The sequence below is a fragment of the Orbicella franksi genome, chromosome 7 (genome assembly GCF_964199315.1).
Source record: "Orbicella franksi chromosome 7, jaOrbFran1.1, whole genome shotgun sequence".
Lineage (NCBI taxonomy): Eukaryota > Metazoa > Cnidaria > Anthozoa > Scleractinia > Merulinidae > Orbicella > Orbicella franksi.
In genome coordinates, this window is record NC_138151.1 from 3231203 (window position 1) to 3250919 (window position 19717).

General features: G+C 41.4%; 1 protein-coding gene and 1 long non-coding RNA gene across 6 annotated transcripts in view; one reads left to right on the forward strand and one right to left on the reverse strand.

Moving 5' to 3' along the window:
• LOC145493200 (uncharacterized) overlaps positions 1 to 19717 on the reverse strand; it is an 82247-nt gene that overhangs the window by 31934 nt on the left and 30596 nt on the right. For all 3 annotated transcript variants that reach the window (XR_014050104.1, XR_014050103.1, XR_014050102.1), the window contains exon 3: positions 16818 to 16895. This is a non-coding gene — a long non-coding RNA (uncharacterized LOC145493200). The remainder of the gene's footprint in view (positions 1 to 16817; positions 16896 to 19717) is intronic.
• LOC145493159 (uncharacterized) lies at positions 41 to 19664 on the forward strand. Of its 3 annotated transcripts, XM_081472561.1 has the most exons (16): positions 41 to 1365; positions 1474 to 1528; positions 2026 to 2097; positions 2838 to 2909; positions 3354 to 3398; positions 3862 to 3924; positions 4610 to 4681; positions 4771 to 4842; positions 5062 to 5169; positions 5327 to 5389; positions 13804 to 13884; positions 14658 to 14683; positions 14773 to 14821; positions 15459 to 15827; positions 16327 to 16355; positions 16797 to 19664. In XM_081472561.1, exons 1-16 carry the CDS (start codon positions 1174 to 1176, stop codon positions 16803 to 16805), a joined length of 1377 nt encoding a protein of 458 aa, XP_081328687.1. In that variant the 5' UTR covers positions 41 to 1173; the 3' UTR covers positions 16806 to 19664. The 3 variants fall into 3 exon arrangements, with proteins under 3 accessions (XP_081328687.1, XP_081328686.1, XP_081328688.1); XM_081472560.1 differs by having other exon boundaries at positions 16327 to 19664; XM_081472562.1 differs by lacking the exon at positions 4610 to 4681 and having other exon boundaries at positions 16327 to 19664.

The following is a 19717-nucleotide window of genomic DNA, read 5'->3' on the forward strand; positions in this document are numbered from 1 at the left end:
ACATGAGTATGTATGGTCCAGAACGACATAAAACTAATCTGTACCTCACAATCAACCAGACAAAGACGGTGTTATACGGTAGCGTTCAATTTGAGTAGCCAAAGCTTGGACTCGTGATCGACCGACAAACGAAAGCAACACTTATTAATTACTAAATTCCCCTTTTCAAGATTTAGCACTGCTTTAAACGGAGTCACGCCAAGATTACGTTCGTTGACCACAATAGCTCTCATCCAATGGAGACAGTTCACGAGCTCATCACGGGGAACCATCTGGCTTGTCACGTGCAAACGTTTTGTGTGTCATCAGATCATACCGGGCAAAATTTGCCCCGACGATTCATTATGTGAAGAAACAAAATCTGAAAAAGTTACGGCAAAATTTTGAAGAGAAATAAGTAAAATTAATATCCAAAGTAGAAATCTTCACGAACATAAGCGATTGTTATTGCTGACTTAGTGATGGACATCTTATCGTGGAAATCGTTTTTACGGCCTGATTTGCAGTACACCACCTTGAGAAGGTTTCACTGAGTGATGACGGAAGTTCTATCCAAATAAAACCCTTCCGACTTACATCATTCGGCAATATCAACTTCAACTTTTGAACACTAACTTTGATTTCGGACTTTCGGCTTTGGCTTTGGTACAAATACGATCATTATATCATATCATGGTCAAAGTTTCTCCAAGGTACGTGAAAATTGGACTTAGGAAACGTAGTCCTCAAACTGACGCCCAATTCGATGGCGACCTGAGTTTTCCATATCCTGTTAATTTTTGGTTTAAAATAAAATATCCCAGTTTTAAAAGTCAACAGTTCTCCTTCTTGATATGCCGGAATATCTGTTCTTATGTCCCATATCCCATTAATTTTCCCCCAAAATATCTTAGTGGTATCCCATAACTTTTTTACCTAAATATCTCGTATCTCGAAAAGCCCTAATAGGGCCTTTAAATTACAGATATATTCCATGTAGAAAGTAAAGTGGATCCGTTTGTAATTTCCCCCTATTTTCTTGGTAAACAATAGCACGCCAATAACATTTGGCTTAGAGCCAGATGGGTTTTCATGTGACTTTATCCCGGTTTTCCGGGAATTTTCCCTCACAGTTCGGTCATCATTGTCTGTTAAGCGGTCTGTTCTTGACGTTCTTGTCCTATCCCACCGGCCATGCAAGAAAAAGAAAAGCAAAGAGGAGGCCAACTTCTCCCTGTTTTACTTGTTTGCATGTTGTTAGCCTGCGCGGGTCTTGTGTTTGCTGTTTACACCCACAAAGAACTCTGCTGGCTGAAAACCCAAATCCGCGAACATGAGAAGCTTATCCAGACCTTACAACTCGGTAACAATGCGCGAGATATCCAGGTATGAGGTTTCTTTTCCGGTTTACAAGCGTCTGTGATTTTAAGAAAATTTCGGTATTGCCACGGACATACGAATTGTTTTTTAATGTCAGTTTTGTGTATGTTTCAGGGGTCAGAGGAAGTTCGTGTCCGGAGAAGCGCTCAAACTTCTTGTACTTGCGTCGGTTAGTGGCCCAGAATTTTTTGTACGGTAACAATTCTTATCCAGTTGACCTGTCTTAGGAGAGAGTTATGACGATTTCAGTTATCACATAACCAATTCTCGAAGAGTATATTTGCACCTTGTTCGCTGGAAATTCCCCTGGGTTTACTTCTAGCTACTTCTTATAACAATAATCTTCTGTAGCCTCCCACGCAGACGCTAAAGGGAGATGAGATTGCGTGACGAACCCAAGATTACAAGTAGCGTGACCAATAGCCTGCAGAACAGGCGGATTAGCGGGGTAGAGAGCGAAACGCTAGAGCGAAACGCGATACACGAGCGCCGAGCGCGAGACGATTGTTATCAATTTTTTTCGTCCGGCGCTTCGCGCTCGTGGTCGCGCTCCGCGCTCGTTTATCGCGTCTCGCTCACTGCCCCGCTAATCCGCATGTTCTGCAGGCTACGTGACCAGGGTAATTTTTTAATTTTGTTTCCGTTTTCCTCATCTTTGAATTCTAGGAGCCCCAGGAAGACCAGGCCGGAGGGGGAAGCCTGGAAAGCCCGGTCATGCTGGCCAACGAGGCCCTCCAGGTAAATGAATTCATAGCTTAAAGTTGTAAAGTTGTCCTGATTTACTGAAACAAACTGGTAGAACCAACATGATCAAAAATTGACCCTGAAGGAACAATTGACGCTTCTAGCATGGATTGACTGAATCACAGGATATTTTGCAAGGAACAGGGTCTTCTTCAAAAGACATCTTGGATTTGTCTTATAGGTCATGGAATACCGTTCCTAACCATCAAGAGTTTTCATCACTATGAGTTAGGTTTTCTCAGGCCAACTGGTTAAAGAGAAGTCCAGGATTTAATTCAGCAACAGTTCTTATTTCCCAATGATTTTTCCTGAGGGAAGTGGTTGTGGTGTCAGAAGTGCGTTTTAAAAATATATTCTCCGCCATTTCAATCAGTTATCCAGTTGGCCCCGTCTCCCAGACACAGTGAGGTGTGAGGTAAATTTCCCGCCGACCTCCAGTTAAACACTGACCGAGGATGAAGACCTGTACGAGCGAAGGATTTGGGGGGAAATGTTTTCTTCCTGGATAGCTTGAGTATTATAAGCCGTTCTGTATTCTTGAGGGAAAAAACTCAAGCCGGTGACGTCTTCATCCTCCGTTCTTTGTTTTCGTTTGTTTTTTTTTTTTCTTTTTTTTCTTTCATAAAGCGCTCGTTGATGTCCTCCTCGAAATCACAGCGTGAAGACTGTGATGCTTTCATTTGACAATTGTTTTACTGCATCATCTCACTTGTTATTGTATTTCGGGCTTCTAGGATTCCCAGGGATGCGAGGCTTTCCGGGAATGTCAGGAGAACCCGGTCCCGTTGGTCCCCCGGGCCCTCCAGGTAATGACTTCACAGTTTGTAATGAAATTCATGAACAATAATAATCACAGCTGATGAAAGGTCTTCCCAGCCTCGTCAAGTTAATTCTAAGCGATTATACCACAATTAAGACCAATAATTGACCATAAATGTTTATCGATTTTGAATTTTTGCAAAAAACGGCCATTCAGTTCAGTTATTTTGGCCTCTGAATTTTGCTAAAAGGTTTGTCTTTCAGTTACTTTTCTAGTTCATTTTCAACTTCAGATAATCAATTTACACTTCTTCTGCTTCTTCAGTTGACTTTCGTATTTTCTGTATCTGTATTTTGCATTTTTATCTACTTCGTGTCTTGGTTGTCTTGAGCGCTTCCCGGGGGAATTGCATGTTCTAGTCTGTAGTTCTGTTTCATAGGATAATATTGTCTCTGGTCTAATACTTCATTACTTCATCTTTCATTTGCAGGAGAAAGAGGCTTCCAAGGTCCTGTTGGTCCGCCTGGCCCTCCAGGTAATGACATAATAGTTTATAACAAAATTAATGAAAATAATCATCAAACGAATGTTCTAATCACAACTGGAAGTATTCCTTCCTTCCTTCCGATATCCGTACCGTTGTTCATTGTCAAACGGACTTTCGTCTTGAAATTTATTTTCGACTTCTTCTCAGCCCATAATTCGGGCATTAAATTGTGAGGTCAGTATCAAATCAACATAAGAATCACATTTACAAGAAAGGACAAACGCGCGTATGCGCTGTTATTATTCCAGATAGCTCCGAGTTGAGGAGCAAAGAGGTAGTCATTCCTCCCTTTAATCCTAGAAAGCATGCGGGAATACTCCCCTTATTATGATAAAGTGTTCTTTTTCTTTTCGCCAGACAACGCTGCTTGACAACCTTAATCCTTCTTTGATCAGCTTGTTTCTGTTTTTTAAATATTTGAATATGTTAGTGGGACGTCTTTGACTTGTAGGACGTGTACAAGGGACAAATAAACACAACTTGTTGGGAATTCAAGGAGAGCCCGGACCTCCAGGTGATGACCACGGCGGTAGCAAGTAGTAGGCTAACCAAGGCACTTGCCTCTGTCATTTTATCATTTTTGTTGTTTATAGTCACCATAAACACTCTAAATACCAAGGAAGAGAATTTATCCACGGACATTGCCATTGTCTGGCAACGGCCCTGATGACTTGATAGTTTACATTGAAATTAATATTTTGAGAATAATAGTTACACGATAATGGTTATCACAAAGAATAGACTGTCAAGCAGAGAGCTGATCGGATATTTCCTTGATTTATAAACAAACTCTTAGACTGCAAGAAAACGCGTGCTTGTACTGATTTATTTTTTCCAGGGTGAATTGTGCGGCGGGGTAGGAAGGGATTCCCGCGGGTTAAGTGCGATTCACCCATCCTCGATAGACCTCAGTAATCTGTATTCTTCACAGTCCTACTGAAAATTCAAGCTCAAGACTTTTCCAACCACTGCACTGTTTATTACTTATTTATTCGTTTATTATTGTTTATTGGAGTCATTTAAGACTAAGGCCTCTGTACATTTTAATGATTAGTGTGATATCTTGCGATTTTACCGACTAAATGAAATGTAGATGAAGATTATCCTCACTGAAGTCGCTGAGTCTTTGGTGTTTTCATTTGATGATGTCTCATTTTTAATGGGTTTTTTTTATTATTTTATCTGCATGTGACTTCCAGGATTCCCAGGGGCACCAGGCTCGCAGGGAATGCCGGGGGAACCGGGTCCTGCTGGTCCCCCAGGCCCTCCAGGTAATGACTTATAGTTTACAGCGAAAATAAAGACGAAACAAAGAAACAAACATTCCGTTAAGTAATCATTTTTCATCAATGTAATTTAGGATTTCCAGGACCTGCTGGTATGCCTGGACCGCAAGGTGTCAAGGGAAATCGCGGTGACATTGGTGGTTCAGGTCAGATAGTCTTCAGTGTGTTACTGTATGTATCCAGTATTTTCAGAGATAAGAGGCAGACCGTATTCGCAGAGGCATTTTTTTTATATTTTGCAGATTCGCCATGGGGCAGGTGGGGGTACTAAAGAACACTAGGTCCCCTAAAAGTGTTACAGTGCTTTCATTTGATTAACTTGTCTATGTTATAATATGTTTTTACTACGCATGTGCGATTTTCAGGAGTTGCAGGAACAACACGCAAACACAATTCGTTAGGATTACCCGGAGAACGCGGTCCTGCTGGCCCGCCCGGCCCGCCCGGCCCGCCCGGCCAGCCCGGCCCTCCAGGTAATGACTTAATAGTTTACAATGAAATGAATGAGAGTACTTCGCTAGAAAAACGTTCTTCAGAAGTATATACAGTTGTTTCATTGTGGACATTTTCAAGCCATGTGATTACAATACAATTCACTAATCGATGATGTCTTCCATCAATGCGGTTTAGGTTATCCCGGACCTGCTGGTATGCCCGGGCCGCGAGGCTTCAAGGGAAGCCGTGGTTTTGATGGTAAGATAGAAACTTTATTGTTTTTTTTCCTACTCTTTTCAGTGATATCTCCATTTCTATCTTTAGTGTATGGATCAGATCAGCGGTAGAAGGTTGTACGGGCAAACACTCAATATTAGCAATTGCCCTTGCGTGCATTACTAGTGGCCCGAGATTTGATTTAGTCGGAAGTCCTTAAAAATATCTGTTATGAGGAGAAACTAACGCTCACTGCAGTTGTGCGTTCAAATTTATTCTAAACCATTTCTCATTTGCCGTTAACGTCATAGTGACAACTTTCAACACGCATTTAGGAGCATCTAAGTAGGGACAGAAACTCGTATATTTTTCAGCATATATTTTTTTCAACGTATATTTTACGACAATCTGAGGCATGCCGCAAACTTTGTTCTATATTTCATCACAATCGCTTGCGTAAACAAAAGGCAGAAGACTAATTTTAAGCTCAAAACTCTAACTGTACACGAAAAAAGGACCCGTGGGTGTATTTGTTTTCTCAGATTAGTATAAATCTACTGGGGTTCTATCACGAATGCCGTTCTCTGAATGGCTATCTATTAAACAATTAGATTATGAGCTCCAGATTTCTATCGTGCGATAGTGCGCCCGAGTCACTTATCACGCATAGAAATCGAGAGCGAATAATCTAATTGTTTTAGTATAAATCTACTAGTCGCTCAAAGTAAACTTTATCTAAATCCTCTTCACAGACACCTCGAAAACGCATCGAAGCGGTCGTCATTTTGTTAACAAGCGCACACTGCTACGCTACTCACTATCTATCACAGGATAGATAGTGAGTAGCGTAGCCAATCAGAGAACGGCATTCTTGATAGAACGCTAGTAGATTTATACTAGTCTGTTGTTGATAGTGAGGCAAGTAGCCTAGCAGTGTGCGCTTGTTAAAAAAAAAACTGGCGGCCATTTTTTTGCGTTTTTGAAGTGCCTATGAAGAGGATTTAGATAAAGTTTTGAACGATTAGTAGATTTACACTAAACAATCAGATTATTCGCCCTCGACTTCTATGCGTAATTGTTGACTCGGGCTACGTCCTCTTCAACTATCGCGCGACAGAGATCTCGAGCTCATAATCTATTTGTTGAATGGTGTTATGAGAAAATTCGCCGTTACACAGGCATTTCTTTATTATTGGAATATTATAGGAAAAAACCTAACGGTAGCCTCTTTTCAGTTAACAGCTAGAAATCTTAAGTTTTGTTCTTCTTTGTACTTTGCCGATTCTTTGTACACCTGAGCGTGTGCAACGCTGTTTCACTAACTTTCATTTAGAAACAAGTAGTTCGTTATCGGGTCATTTGAGTTTCTTTTATTATTACAATCTACTTTCCGTTCCCCCAGAAACTAGCCAGCTGAACTACTTTTCACTAATGAAGTTTTATTAGTTTTCTCGGAAGTTAGCCAGCTGAACTACTTTTCACTACTGGAGTTTTAATGCTTTCTATTCATAGGATAATTTTTCCTTGCTGTCGGTAACACCAATTCAGAATTTCAAATTTAAGTATCTCACTTTTAATTTCCTAAGTTGGTCTATCTTAATCTCAGCCTGTGTAATTTTAATCCTAGCACTCTATTTTAATTTTGGAAGCCTCGTGGTGTTGATTAGAATTCGCTATCTTAATTAAGTACTTTCCGCTCGTATTGTATACTTGAAGTTACATTAGCATATTGGAAACACTTGTCGTGTAAAGGATGATATATAAGCAAGTACGTTTGTAAAGCTTTTTCGATTACATCGATTACATCGATTACATCGATTACATCGGCTACATCGTTACGATTTTACAGCGGCTACTCCGCCGAGTATGTCAGTTTCACCCTCGACGTTAGAGTGCAGAATAAACTACTGTTAGACCAAGTTATGTCTCTTCCTTGACGTCCGTAGTGAAGACCATTGAAGTAGATCCTCGTGTACCAGGAAATTGTGACGAATTTCCGTTCCCGCAGCAAAGCAGTGCTCTCCAGAGTTAGATTCCCCCAGTTGTCAGTTCAAGTGTCCGTTCAGTCCGAAATTTACAGTGTTGCAGGAAAAACCTATCGTCACAGTGATTGGAGAAGAGTGGTACTTTGTGGATCTTCCAAGGACGTTATCAAGGCGCCAGAGCAGATTCAAGTTCACCAAAGACGCTAGTTGTTGTAATCCCTTGAGTGCGAACAAAGGATAAAAGCCGCTCAAGTAACGTGAGTACAAAATCAATTCTTTGTCCTCATATATGAAGGCCGTGAAGAAAGTTTTTAGGAAGAAACTTTCGCCGTATAATTTATGAAGTAGGAAATCAGCCGTTCCCGTAGTTAAAGCCAGTACGCCTAAGGTAAATAAAGAAGTACAAGCTTCGTTGTCAGAAGAAGAGAATTGTACACTGTTGTGTGAATTACCGTATTATCGAAGTGTCGTCCACGAGTCGTCGACGCACGCGTTAGATTTAAACGAAGAAATCCAGTCAAGCAAACCCAGCGACGGCCCACGTTTGTCCACCGCATTTTCCAGTCCAAGTCAGGCCGATAGTACGAACAGAGAAGCCATAAATATCAGTATAGATCAACGCCAAGAGTCGTCCATTGTTCAACCGAGTTCATCAAAACAAGCCACTCCCTGTGGACCGCGTGTAACAAGCGATAGCAGTTCCTTAGAAGACTTCACTCCAATTGACTCCAGGAAGTTACAGATTGGCCCTCAGATTGCTTTAGAAGTCGAAGAAATCAGCGAACCCGAAAACGAAGAGCCAGATCTAGAGCAGAACTCGAGTTTAGCACATCACTCAAACCTGTTAATTAATTCACAGTTGACTGATCACAGTCAAGTAGGAGATAGTATAAATTATAAAAAAACAAAACAAAACAAAACAAAGACTCGCAGCGACTCTGTCCCTAGCGCCGACTTCAGATACACAGAAACGGAAAGCGAGCGAGAAGATTCAGAGGATAGCGAACACGAAGAAAATCAAAACAATAACAAAGAAAAGAGAATAGAAAGCGAGAGAAATCAACCCGACCTATCAGTCATCATGGAAGCTGAAACACTTAGAGAATTAAGAGAACAAATGGCTACTCTACATACCCAGTTGAGGTTACAACAGAGGATCCAACAGCAAACAGCCAGTGCATTGGAGCAAGCACCAATTCCAGAAACAGTCAGCACGCGAAGACCAGCCCCTTTCCATGGTTATGACTCTGAAGATGTGAACCGATGGTTGGATAAAATAGAAAATTACCTAACTCTTCGCCGCATAGACCTAACCAGTAGAACAGCGCAGGCGGAGCTGGTAATGAATCTAGCCGGACCCGCAGAAGATTTCTATTACTCCTTACCCCTTGATCAGAAGTCCACGTACGCCGACCTGAGGGATTCTTTGAGAGAGTGGTTTGCAAATGATAACCAGAGCTGGATAATTTGGCAGGCAGTTACCACTCGCCAACAGGGAGCAATAGAACCTTTGGACACATATCTAACTGACTTAACAAACAAGTTCAGGCGGTTGAGCATTACTGACGCGGAAAAGATGCGTTACTTTGTCCAAGGGTTACGGCCAGAAGTCAGGGAGACAGTACTGTTAAGACAACCCAAGTCATTCCGCGAGGCTGAAGAAATAGCAAGGCTGACTTGTGCAGTGAAAAACACCATGGGTTCTCCTGTAACTGGCGTGGCGCGACAACCGAGTCATCCCACTGGGATAACTGAAGCAAGCGCGACCAGCCGTGCGCTCCTAGCAAAAATGGAAGAGATAAGCGAAAAACTTCAAAAAATTAAGGAACCCGCTAAAGCAGAGGATACGTTAACTGACGCTAAACTCCTTGCCAAGCTTGATGCATGGATCGCGGGCCTCCCGGCTAACTCAGGTATACAGCAACCGTCGCAATTACAAGCAAAATTAAATGAACTTGTAGAGAAAACGCCATCCAAGGGTGACAATACAGCGATTCTGGCAGCATATGCAGAACCAAACAGGAGAGAAAATCCAGATTTCATGCGCGAACTTCGACGAATGGAAGATAAATTAGAAGAACTTTCTCGCCAAATGGATGCTCGGATTAAAGGGCTGGCTCGACGAAATCCGCCAAATCAGGTTGATCAGCCGAGACAGCGAACACGAGAAGGTCGACCCATCTGTTATACTTGCGGAAGAGTTGGACATATTCAACAAAATTGTAACCAGAGATCTTCACGCGAAACCAGTAACTACGACCGATTCCAGCCGAACCAGCAGCGACGTCAAACAAGTGAAAATTATCCTTCCCGCTCGGGCTACAATCAATCCCAACGACGGAGCGAATTGCCTTCTCAGTTCGATGCAAGTGGCCCGCGAATGGCCGTGCTCGATGATGGAGATTACGAGGATAGTTTCGTCGCTCCGCTAGAACAAAATACAATTCACCAGACAATTCCAAAAGAAGGAGGCGAGTTTCCAAGAATAAACTGGAGCGATGTCGGATCGCAAATTGGCAAGGAACTATCTCAGCAGTTGCCAAATACGTCTCACTTGGTCCCAGAAGTGTTCCAGCCAGGTCAAGGAAAGGAAAACCAGTCGCCAACTGTGGTTATTAAAGTATCAAAACCAAACTCCGAAAGTGGTCAACGAACAATGGCGCCGAATAATGAAAACAAAGCAACTGGTGAAGTAACAACCGCTGCCCGTCCCGAGCGCGAGTTACCTGGAAACCTGGAAACTAAGCCCAAACCGGAAATCCGTCAGCCCCTGGTCACTAGTCCGCTGAAACCGAACAAACTCAGTGGAGACCAAAGGAATAACCTACCACAGAGTCAGAAAAACCATGATGTCCCATTTCCTAACGCTGTACGCCGTACCAAAACCAGAATTTCAGCGGATACAGATGTTATTGTTGACCTATGCACGAACGAGAACATCCGGAATCCCTCGGACCCAGATCTCTCTCAGCCACGACATAGTACTTCCGCCGGAAGAGAATCCACTGAAGTCAATAATGACAGCTTGCCTAACCATAAGCCAGATCCTGCCCAGACAGAACGTGAAACTTCACCTTTAACCGATGAACAGTGTAACATTACAAATAATCAAGCCAAGCCACGTGACCTAAGAGTCACTGCCCAGCTAAATGGCCAAGACATTACGTTACTCGTAGATACCGGAGCAGGCATGACAGTAATCGATGAACAGTTTACACGAGACATCTATAAAGGTCAACTACCCAAGTTGGGCTTCCCAGGTAACCCAAGCAATCAGCAACCACCAGAATTGCAAACAAAGTTGGAGAAACTCTTAGGAAAAGTATCAGGAAAATTTGACGGCAGTCACGCCAGAGATGGAAATACAGGTAGCATCGCCGCGTTTTCAGAAGCCAACAATAGAGAGATGCCGGAATTGCTGAAAGAAATTCGCCGAATGGAAAACGGTTTAGAAAATCTGAACCGACGAGTAAATCGCATGGACCGCCTCGCCCGACGTAACCGCACCGTGTGCTATAGGTGTGGACGCATTGGCCATATCCAATATAACTGTTACTATTATTACCAGCCAGAAAGCCCGTACCAGAACCAAGAAGGGAGCCAAGAGTACCATGCGAATTACAATCAGGAAGAAAATCAGTGTCTGGCAACTCATCCCTCGGCCCATTTGTCCGTATTAGATGCTCAGTATGCCCAGCGAGTTCTAAATTACCATGACAACAAAGTAAGGAGTTCAGGATCAGCTGAACAAAGCTCCCGTCAGCCAGTACGCACTTGCAAACTAACATTTGAAGGAGAAGAAAACTCGTCAGATCGTGTGTTAACCGCGCTACCAAAGCAGGAGAAGACAAACAGCCAGGAAAAAGCAACAAGTACAACACAGTCACAACAAGAAGTGAAGCTGACAAGAGCCAATAAGCGACAACCACAATCTCGCATAAGCAAGTATCTTTGCCCGCAACAAAACACCGTCAATCGAAGTCAGCAGCTCAGCCAAGCAACGATTTCTCGTCTGGTAAAAAGGATTTCAAGCTAAAGTGCAGTGATCTAACTACAGAAGGTGAAATAGCAGGCCAAGCAGTTCAGTTACTCGTGGATACTGGAGCGTGCGTATCGGCCATACACGAACAGTTTTTCACGAAGATTTATGGTCAATTTCCGCCTAATATGAGCGAAGGTTCCTTATCGGCTGTCCAGACAGTAAGCGGAGAGAAAGTCCCAGTGTTAGGAAAGATTACGATACCTTTACAGTTGCAAGCAAGAGAATATACCTGTGAGTTTCATGTCATGCAGAACCTGACCTACGATGCTATCCTTGGTCGAGATTTTCTACAAAAGAACGGAGCCCTTATTGATCTAGTAGATGGTACTCTTTCCTTCAAAGGAACAGGATACGTTGGAGAACAAGCCAGCACAAAGACTGTGCCAGTGATGGGAACCTTCCTTTCCCAGCAGAAGTTGAATGAAAAGAACACCGTGGTCAGTGATGCAAATCTAGCGCCTTTACCAGAGATTTTAAAGTCCAAATTTGTTCAACGTAATGAAAAGAACAAACTGATGTTTTCTCACCAGTCACTCCTACTTTTGCTGCTCATTGTCCTATACCTACTGACTGCTTCATGCACGCCACCCACGGAAAACAACGACAAGTCCGTTATTCAGAAACTACCCAAGTTCTTCTTCCAGGAAACCCCCAATGATATCCTTCAAGGTGGTCACGAAATTTGTACCCCACTTAGCCTAGCGAATTACAAGAGATCTGACCAGAGTGAAGCCCAAAATGAAAGAAATGTACCGAGAGTTAAAACATTGAAGTCAGCCGTATCGCTCTTTGGAACCGGTGATGTTCAGAAAACCTTAAAGGCCATATCTTCAAGCAAAGAAAACAGTTCTAGGTTACCACAAGAGATTCATGTCTACCGAAATGTAAAGAATTAAGAGAGCCAGTTTACCATTGACCAGGAATTTTGAGAGAGGAAGAGGTGTTGATGACATTGAAGAAGTAACGCATTATTGACGCATATAGACAAACAGATTAATGAGAAATATATCCTCACAGAAATGAGATTATAGGAGGGATTTCAGTGTCGAAGTAGACAAGTAGACAGTTTTCCCAAAAGAGACAAGCCAATGGAAAGAAATTTGATAAGGAATATTAAAGTACCAAGAAAGATTTTTACGAATTTTCTGGAGACCATTTTAACGCTTATAAACCATGTTCAGATAGTCAAGTTGAGTTGTACATTCCTTTTATACGTCTTGCTCGACCAGGAGGTCTCGATTTTAAGGTGGGAGGAATGTTATGAGAAAATTCGCCGTTACACAGGCATTTCTTTATTATTGGAATATTATAGGAAAAAACCTAACGGTAGCCTCTTTTCAGTTAACAGCTAGAAATCTTAAGTTTTGTTCTTCTTTGTACTTTGCCGATTCTTTGTACACCTGAGCGTGTGCAACGCTGTTTCACTAACTTTCATTTAGAAACAAGTAGTTCGTTATCGGGTCATTTGAGTTTCTTTTATTATTACAATCTACTTTCCGTTCCCCCAGAAACTAGCCAGCTGAACTACTTTTCACTAATGAAGTTTTATTAGTTTTCTCGGAAGTTAGCCAGCTGAACTACTTTTCACTACTGGAGTTTTAATGCTTTCTATTCATAGGATAATTTTTCCTTGCTGTCGGTAACACCAATTCAGAATTTCAAATTTAAGTATCTCACTTTTAATTTCCTAAGTTGGTCTATCTTAATCTCAGCCTGTGTAATTTTAATCCTAGCACTCTATTTTAATTTTGGAAGCCTCGTGGTGTTGATTAGAATTCGCTATCTTAATTAAGTACTTTCCGCTCGTATTGTATACTTGAAGTTACATTAGCATATTGGAAACACTTGTCGTGTAAAGGATGATATATAAGCAAGTACGTTTGTAAAGCTTTTTCGATTACATCGATTACATCGATTACATCGGCTACATCGTTACGATTTTACAGCGGCTACTCCGCCGAGTATGTCAGTTTCACCCTCGACGTTAGAGTGCAGAATAAACTACTGTTGGACCAAGTTATGTCTCTTCCTTGACGTCCGTAGTGAAGACCATTGAAGTAGATCCTCGTGTACCAGGAAATCGTGACGAATTTCCGTTCCCGCAGCCAAGCAGTGCTCTCCAGAGTTAGATTCCCCCAGTTGTCAGTTCAAGTGTCCGTTCAGTCCGAAATTTACAGTGTTGCAGGAAAAACCTATCGTCACACTAGCTTACCGAGAAAACTTATCGTCACAATGGATGGGTAGGGTTGGAAGGGAGTCTTTACCTCCCCCGGATAGCTTGCAGTATTCCCATTTCCACTGGTGATCTCAATTTGAGTTGGTAACTTCTTCAGTCACTGTTTCTATGCTTGTCTGTGATTCCTATGGTGTTTTTATTGGATAATCCTGTCTCCGTTTTCATATGTTCTTATTGAATCTCGGACTTCCAGGACTCTCAGGACTCCCAGGGGTACAAGGCCCACCGGGAATGCCCGGGGAACCCGGTCCTGTTGGTTCCCCGGGCCGTCCAGGTAATGACTTAATAATTTACAATGGCATTAATGGAAATAATAACACGTGAAAATATTTAGCATAACTGGAAAGGTTCCTCGGAAATCCGTTCAGTTGTTTTCTTCATCTTCAACTTCAACCTTTTCACTCTCAAGATCTGACCGTTAATTCTCCTTATTCACTACCATATTTTTAGTAAGGTGTTGCTGTTAATACCCTCGAATTTTCAACTGGAATCCACATTTTAAAAAGTTGGACATTCATACTCAGATTCAACTTTTGTATATTGTTTCGATGGGCGACTCAAACTATTGAACTTTTCGGACGTACTCTCAAAGGGTTCTTGTATTAAGGTGGCTCAAAACAATTTTTTTTCCCAGCACTTAGATTTTGATGGGTCGTTATAACCGCTCTTTATCAGTTGATGCTACAATCATGGTATCAAAAAACTGCCCAATCATTTGTGAACACGTTGTTATCACTTTCGTGACATAATAGGTTAACATAGCAACAGTATGACCTGCTAAAAACATCCTTGATTACAGCTTTAGGGCTTATAATTCAAAAGTCCCTAAAGCTGTAATTAAGGGTGTTTTTAGCAGGTTATACTGTTGCTACGGCGACCTATTTTGTCGCGAAAATGATAACAACGTGTTCACCAATGATTGGGCAGTTTTTTGATACCATGATTGTAGCATCAACTGATAAAGAGTGGCTATAATGACCCATCAAAATCCAAGCGTTGGAAACTGTTTTAAGCCACCTTAAGCTATGTTTACTTTTTTACTGATAGGAACAGCTGGCCTTCTTGGATCTGCGGTAAGTGTTACTCCAACTGATCAACTTGTCTGCCAACTACGTTTGACACAGTTTTATTTGTTCTCTGTTTGCCTTTTTTGATGTAACAGAGCCGTGACAGCATCCATCTCATTGGCAACGGACTGAAAATACGCCAAGGTAATGAAATGCTTGTTTGGAAACAGTATAAAGATACTCGGCGCCTATTTATGACTTAATTATTAATTACATTTGCTTTTCATTTAGCACATTATTTACGCACACCTTCTACCACACGCTTAATGCAATGAAACCCACTGTTCTCATTATAGTCTAGGTAAAAAATAAGAACCCGGCCATAAGAAAACTATTGGAAATTCGACAAGTCCTTTTGAAATATCCTTGTTTCGAACTGCGTTCATAAATAAATATCCAATAAGATAATATAGTCTGATTCTGTCAGCTGCGCTTTTACGCCAGTATTAGACGAAAAAAAAGCTTTTGAGTTCGAAAAGGCAAATGGCAGAACAGAAATTAGGTTCTATAATGAAGGAGCAAAGAAATGCGTTTCTTATTCACTAGAGTATAGTTCGCGACCGGAGGTCAACTCTCCAAGCTGCAGTTTGACCCTGTTCTATTCAGTTCTAGGTAAGTTTGCCACGCAAAGTTTTTCTCTTCTCGATACCTAGTACATTAGTTAAGATGTCCCCAATTAGTAAGCTCCATGTAGCCACTCTCCAGACATAATTTAAGTTGTTGATTGATTGACTGATCACAGATAATGGTTTTAACTGACACCATGTGATCTTGTTGGCAGTTAACAGTCAACGCGTAAGCAACTGGACGCTGAAGCACAGGGAAGGCAGTATCCTGTACAACCCATCCAGCGGACACATACAGGTGAAGAAAGCCGGTTACTACTTCATATACAGTCAAATGTTTTACTACGATGGATCATCCACCTACATGGCTCACGCCACATTCATCAATGACGCCAAGGTCATGGGGAGTATCGGCAGTGTGATTGATTCAAAGAGGTTTCTGGACACCAAGTTTCATGGCGGGGTATTCTCACTTCGGGAAAACGACACCATCTCCGTTCACGTCTCATACCATAGTACGTATTACATGACTTTTGGGGAAAGCTTTTTTGGCGCGTTTTGGATCGGAGGTCCGGGAACACCAGGTAAACAGATGAAAAAAAATTAATGCTGCTTGAAGACCTTATCGAATAAGACTGGAACTGGAACAACCGGACGACAACTCAAACCTCTCAACTTTGCTAAATTTGCATCACTTGACGAAAATTCCCAGAATTGACTGACTGACCAACTGACAGACTGTCTGTCCCATGGTTTGGGTGACTGAGTGACAGATTGACTGACTGACTGATCGATTTGAAATCTGGAGGGCCCTGGTTCAAGTCCTCCACCCTACCGCTATCTGGGTTTGTTCTCGGTAGTCCCGAGTTCAACTCCTCGACCGCGTTGTGTAAATAACCAACTGGTCAGCCTCCAACCAGTTGGGATTTTTAACAGTTTATGTTCTAAATGCAGTATTTGTTTAATTATCCCCAATTAGCACAATAGTGCTAGATACACTTGACACTTGAAATTATTTCCTTCTTTTTTAATTACTTTATTTATGCTTACTATTTTCAACTGTGCATTTCTTCAATGTTTCAGACTCCAACAAAGCGATACCCCCGATATCGGTAAGAGACCCTTTTTTATTTAAAAAATATATTTTTCGAAGTAGGCAGCATTGGCAAGAGGTTTCAGCGCTTGCCTTGTAATCCGGACGTCTAGCGTTGTAGTCCTCAACTCTGTTATTAGCTAAGTCCCAAGTTCAACCGTCCTCGGTCATGCTTTGAAAATACTGAACTGGTCAGACTCCTGCCAGTTGTTGTTCATGTTGCGTTCTTTCGAGAGAGTTTTTTACTCTGTTTGAGTGAGCATTGCATGGAACACAGCCAGCCAGTCAGCCAGTCAGTCAGTCAGTCAGTCAGTCAGTCAGTCAGTCAGTAGGTTTTTAGGGTAATTGGTTTCTGTGACATGTTATTTATTAGTCTCTCTATTTACTGTTTTAAGAACCGTTGAGGTATGCAGCCTCAGAAAAACCAATTAGCTTCATATTCTTATCGATGTGCTCGTAGGGTTCGTGATCTAGACCTCACCTTACTGCATCCTGGTACATCACGCTGATCGGTTCACAAGTAACAGAAGAAACGATGTCCCGGATGATGAAGACTTCACTGAAAATAGAAATAATGTTAGTTAGAAAACTGAAAGAATTCATTAGGTCCTAGTGGTAAGAATATTATAATAACAGAAAGTTTATAAGATATGTTTTATATTTCTTCATTCAAACGTCATTTTATTAGCCTTTTTTGTTTTTTGTTTTACTAGTTGAATCTAATTTTTTAAATCCCAGATAATCGTAGATGATATGTTACTGTTTAATTTGAGTCCCTATATCCTATCATGTGTCGAAACTTGTAGAATTGCTCGTTCATTTGTCGCAACTGACGTTTGTAAGTGTTTAATTAAGGGTGCCTTTTTCTTATTTTTTTAAACGTAATAAAAAAATCGTTACGTTTGATTGATTTTTGTATGGTTTCTGTAATCGATAGCTTTTTAATAAGATCTGGATTAGCCCCATACCTGAAGGGCCACGGTTTTTCTGCTGGGGTGTCCTTCTATCTACCTTCTGAAGAACGACTAAGCCCGAAAAGTTTAGATTACCAGCGAATATTTGACACTTTTAAGCGCCTTTTGAGCCTTATGTCTAATTTATCGGCAACGTCACGCATCTTATGAGTTTTTTGCTTATTCCTACTGAATTTGTTCTTCTATTAACCACTGGTTGAAGATGCTTAAAGACGCAAGAGATTCCTTTTGCAATTGTCGCTCAGGGTAAATCTTGTTACTAGGGAGTAAGGATTTTAAGAAGTCCACGCGACTTTTCTGGGAGTATCCCCCCCGGGTTCGTCTCAAACTAGTTTTAGATCATTTCTGGCTCCAGAAGTCCCAGGAAAATCTAAGAATAGCCAATCCAGTGACGCGAATTTTAATCGCGTGGATAGCTTTAGCGGCTTCACGCGAATTTTCATCCACGCAACGCGCGTCGAGGTAACATTGACCGAGGGGGAACTGAATACAATATCGAAATATGACTGGAGAGGGATTATAATACCAGTTACCTTGGGAATAAGACCTAGACGGGAATAAACTTTCTTGCCCGTCACTTTCTTTTGAGAATGTTTAATGTTAAAACGAACCAAATGCAGCTTCATCTTATTTACGCCACTACTGAGTCGACAGGAAGAGTCGTCAAATTGACACTAAATCTGCGGCAGCGAGAAGCGTTACCGACCTTCTTGCGTTTACGTTAACTTCATGCTACATCCCTCCAGCCTTATGCTGTAAAATTTTGACATTTGCGCACAACGTCCGTCCAAGGACTGAGGAGAAACGCGGCCACATTATTCGACAACGACTTCTTACTCAGTCTGGTTTTGTAATGATTGTCATTGAAGATTCAAAAATCGCTCATGTTTTCTAAAAATGTTTCCTCTAGAATTGACACAAGTGAAGAAAAATGGCGTCGTTAGCTCCTTTCCGTGGACATTTAAGGAGCGCATTCAGTCTGAACGTACAACATCGTCTTACTTGTTTAAACCATATACCTCATTGTTACAAAAAAGAAAGAGTGTTATATGTTTGCCAAATTCAGTCTAAGTAAAGCTTGGAGATTTTTTGCATAATTAGATCCCCAGCACTACTAAAGACATCGAAGCACCCCGCACCTTCACCACGTATATACATTATATTCTTGTGTGTATATTATTCGAATCTCAACGTTACTCAACAGAATCGAAAAGCGCTTCACAGACTTAGTCACAGGCTTAGTGAGCCTATATTAAGGGTGGTAGAAGGGGGGGGGGGAGGGGGGAGTCAAGATCACGTTTCACGGAAAATGAATTGGTCCTTTCACAATAATAAATGATAAAATCCACATTTCGCGTTTCACGATAATAAATTGCAATAAAACATTTCGTAAAAGCATATTAAAAGTTTGTTGACGACGTTTCGACGTTTGGCTAATGTCATTATCAAGTCAAAGAGTGCATGATAAAAAATGTTTAAATACTAAAAAGACAATAGGTGATAGAATGTCCTTTTAAACAAAGAGTTTTGCGCGAATGGAATCAGTCTGCGTTTTGAGACTAGGATTGCGCTCCTTGATGAAAAGCATCTCGTAGACAAGACAATCCAATTTTCCTTGGCACTTTTTCAGAAGGCGTAATTGGCTTTCTTTGAGGAGGCTTGTATCCCCATGGTCTGTCGAAAAGTGTTTACCGCTCACACAGTCTATATGTTCAACAATACGTTGGTGAAGGTGTCGAGCTACAAAGCCGACATAATCTGAATCACACAGATCACATGTAGAGGAGGAAACAACGCATTGTTGATTTACGATTGTTTACGACGTCTTGTTCCAATTTTCGGTTGATAAATACGGGTTGTAATGTAGTACCAATCTTGTGATTGAGATCACGCATTTGCCTTTTTACTGCGTTTGCTGTTTGATCTTTGAAGGGCAAACTCACTCGCACAACGTTGCTGTCTTCCTTTTGTGTTGTTTTTGTTTTTGTTTTGTTTTGTTTTTTTTCTCTGTCGTGCCAAATGAAAAGCTCTGAATGGTTTTGGTAATGATTGAATTAATCACGTTTCACGATAAAAAAAATGGCATTTTTTGACACGAACTTACGTAACATAATATTTGAAAAGTTACACCCAAAGCGCAGCCTTGTTAGACGTCTTTTTCATCCGTCTGCTTCTTGTTCTGCGCGCAGCAAAAAGAAATCCGAGCAAGAGCACGAAGAGGGATGACTGTCCTGTCACGGTCACGCAATTGCGGTCGAAAATAATGGAAGACACAACCAAAATCACGGTTCACGACGAATTAAATACTTCTTTCTCATTTCACAGAGAATTATTTTGGAAAATCACGGTTCACGGCTTCTAATGAAATCACGATTCACGAGAAAAAAACAAGCCGTTTCACATTTCA

Coding starts and splice junctions, on each gene's coding strand:
- LOC145493159 (XM_081472560.1), top strand. CDS start 1,174: ATGCAAGAAAAAGAAAAGCAAAGAGGAGGCCAACTTCTCCCTGTTTTA. Junction 5,170..5,326: donor CGGCCAGCCCGGCCCTCCAG/GTAATGACTTAA, acceptor AATGCGGTTTAG/GTTATCCCGGACCTGCTGGT. Junction 13,885..14,657: donor TGGTTCCCCGGGCCGTCCAG/GTAATGACTTAA, acceptor TTTTACTGATAG/GAACAGCTGGCCTTCTTGGA.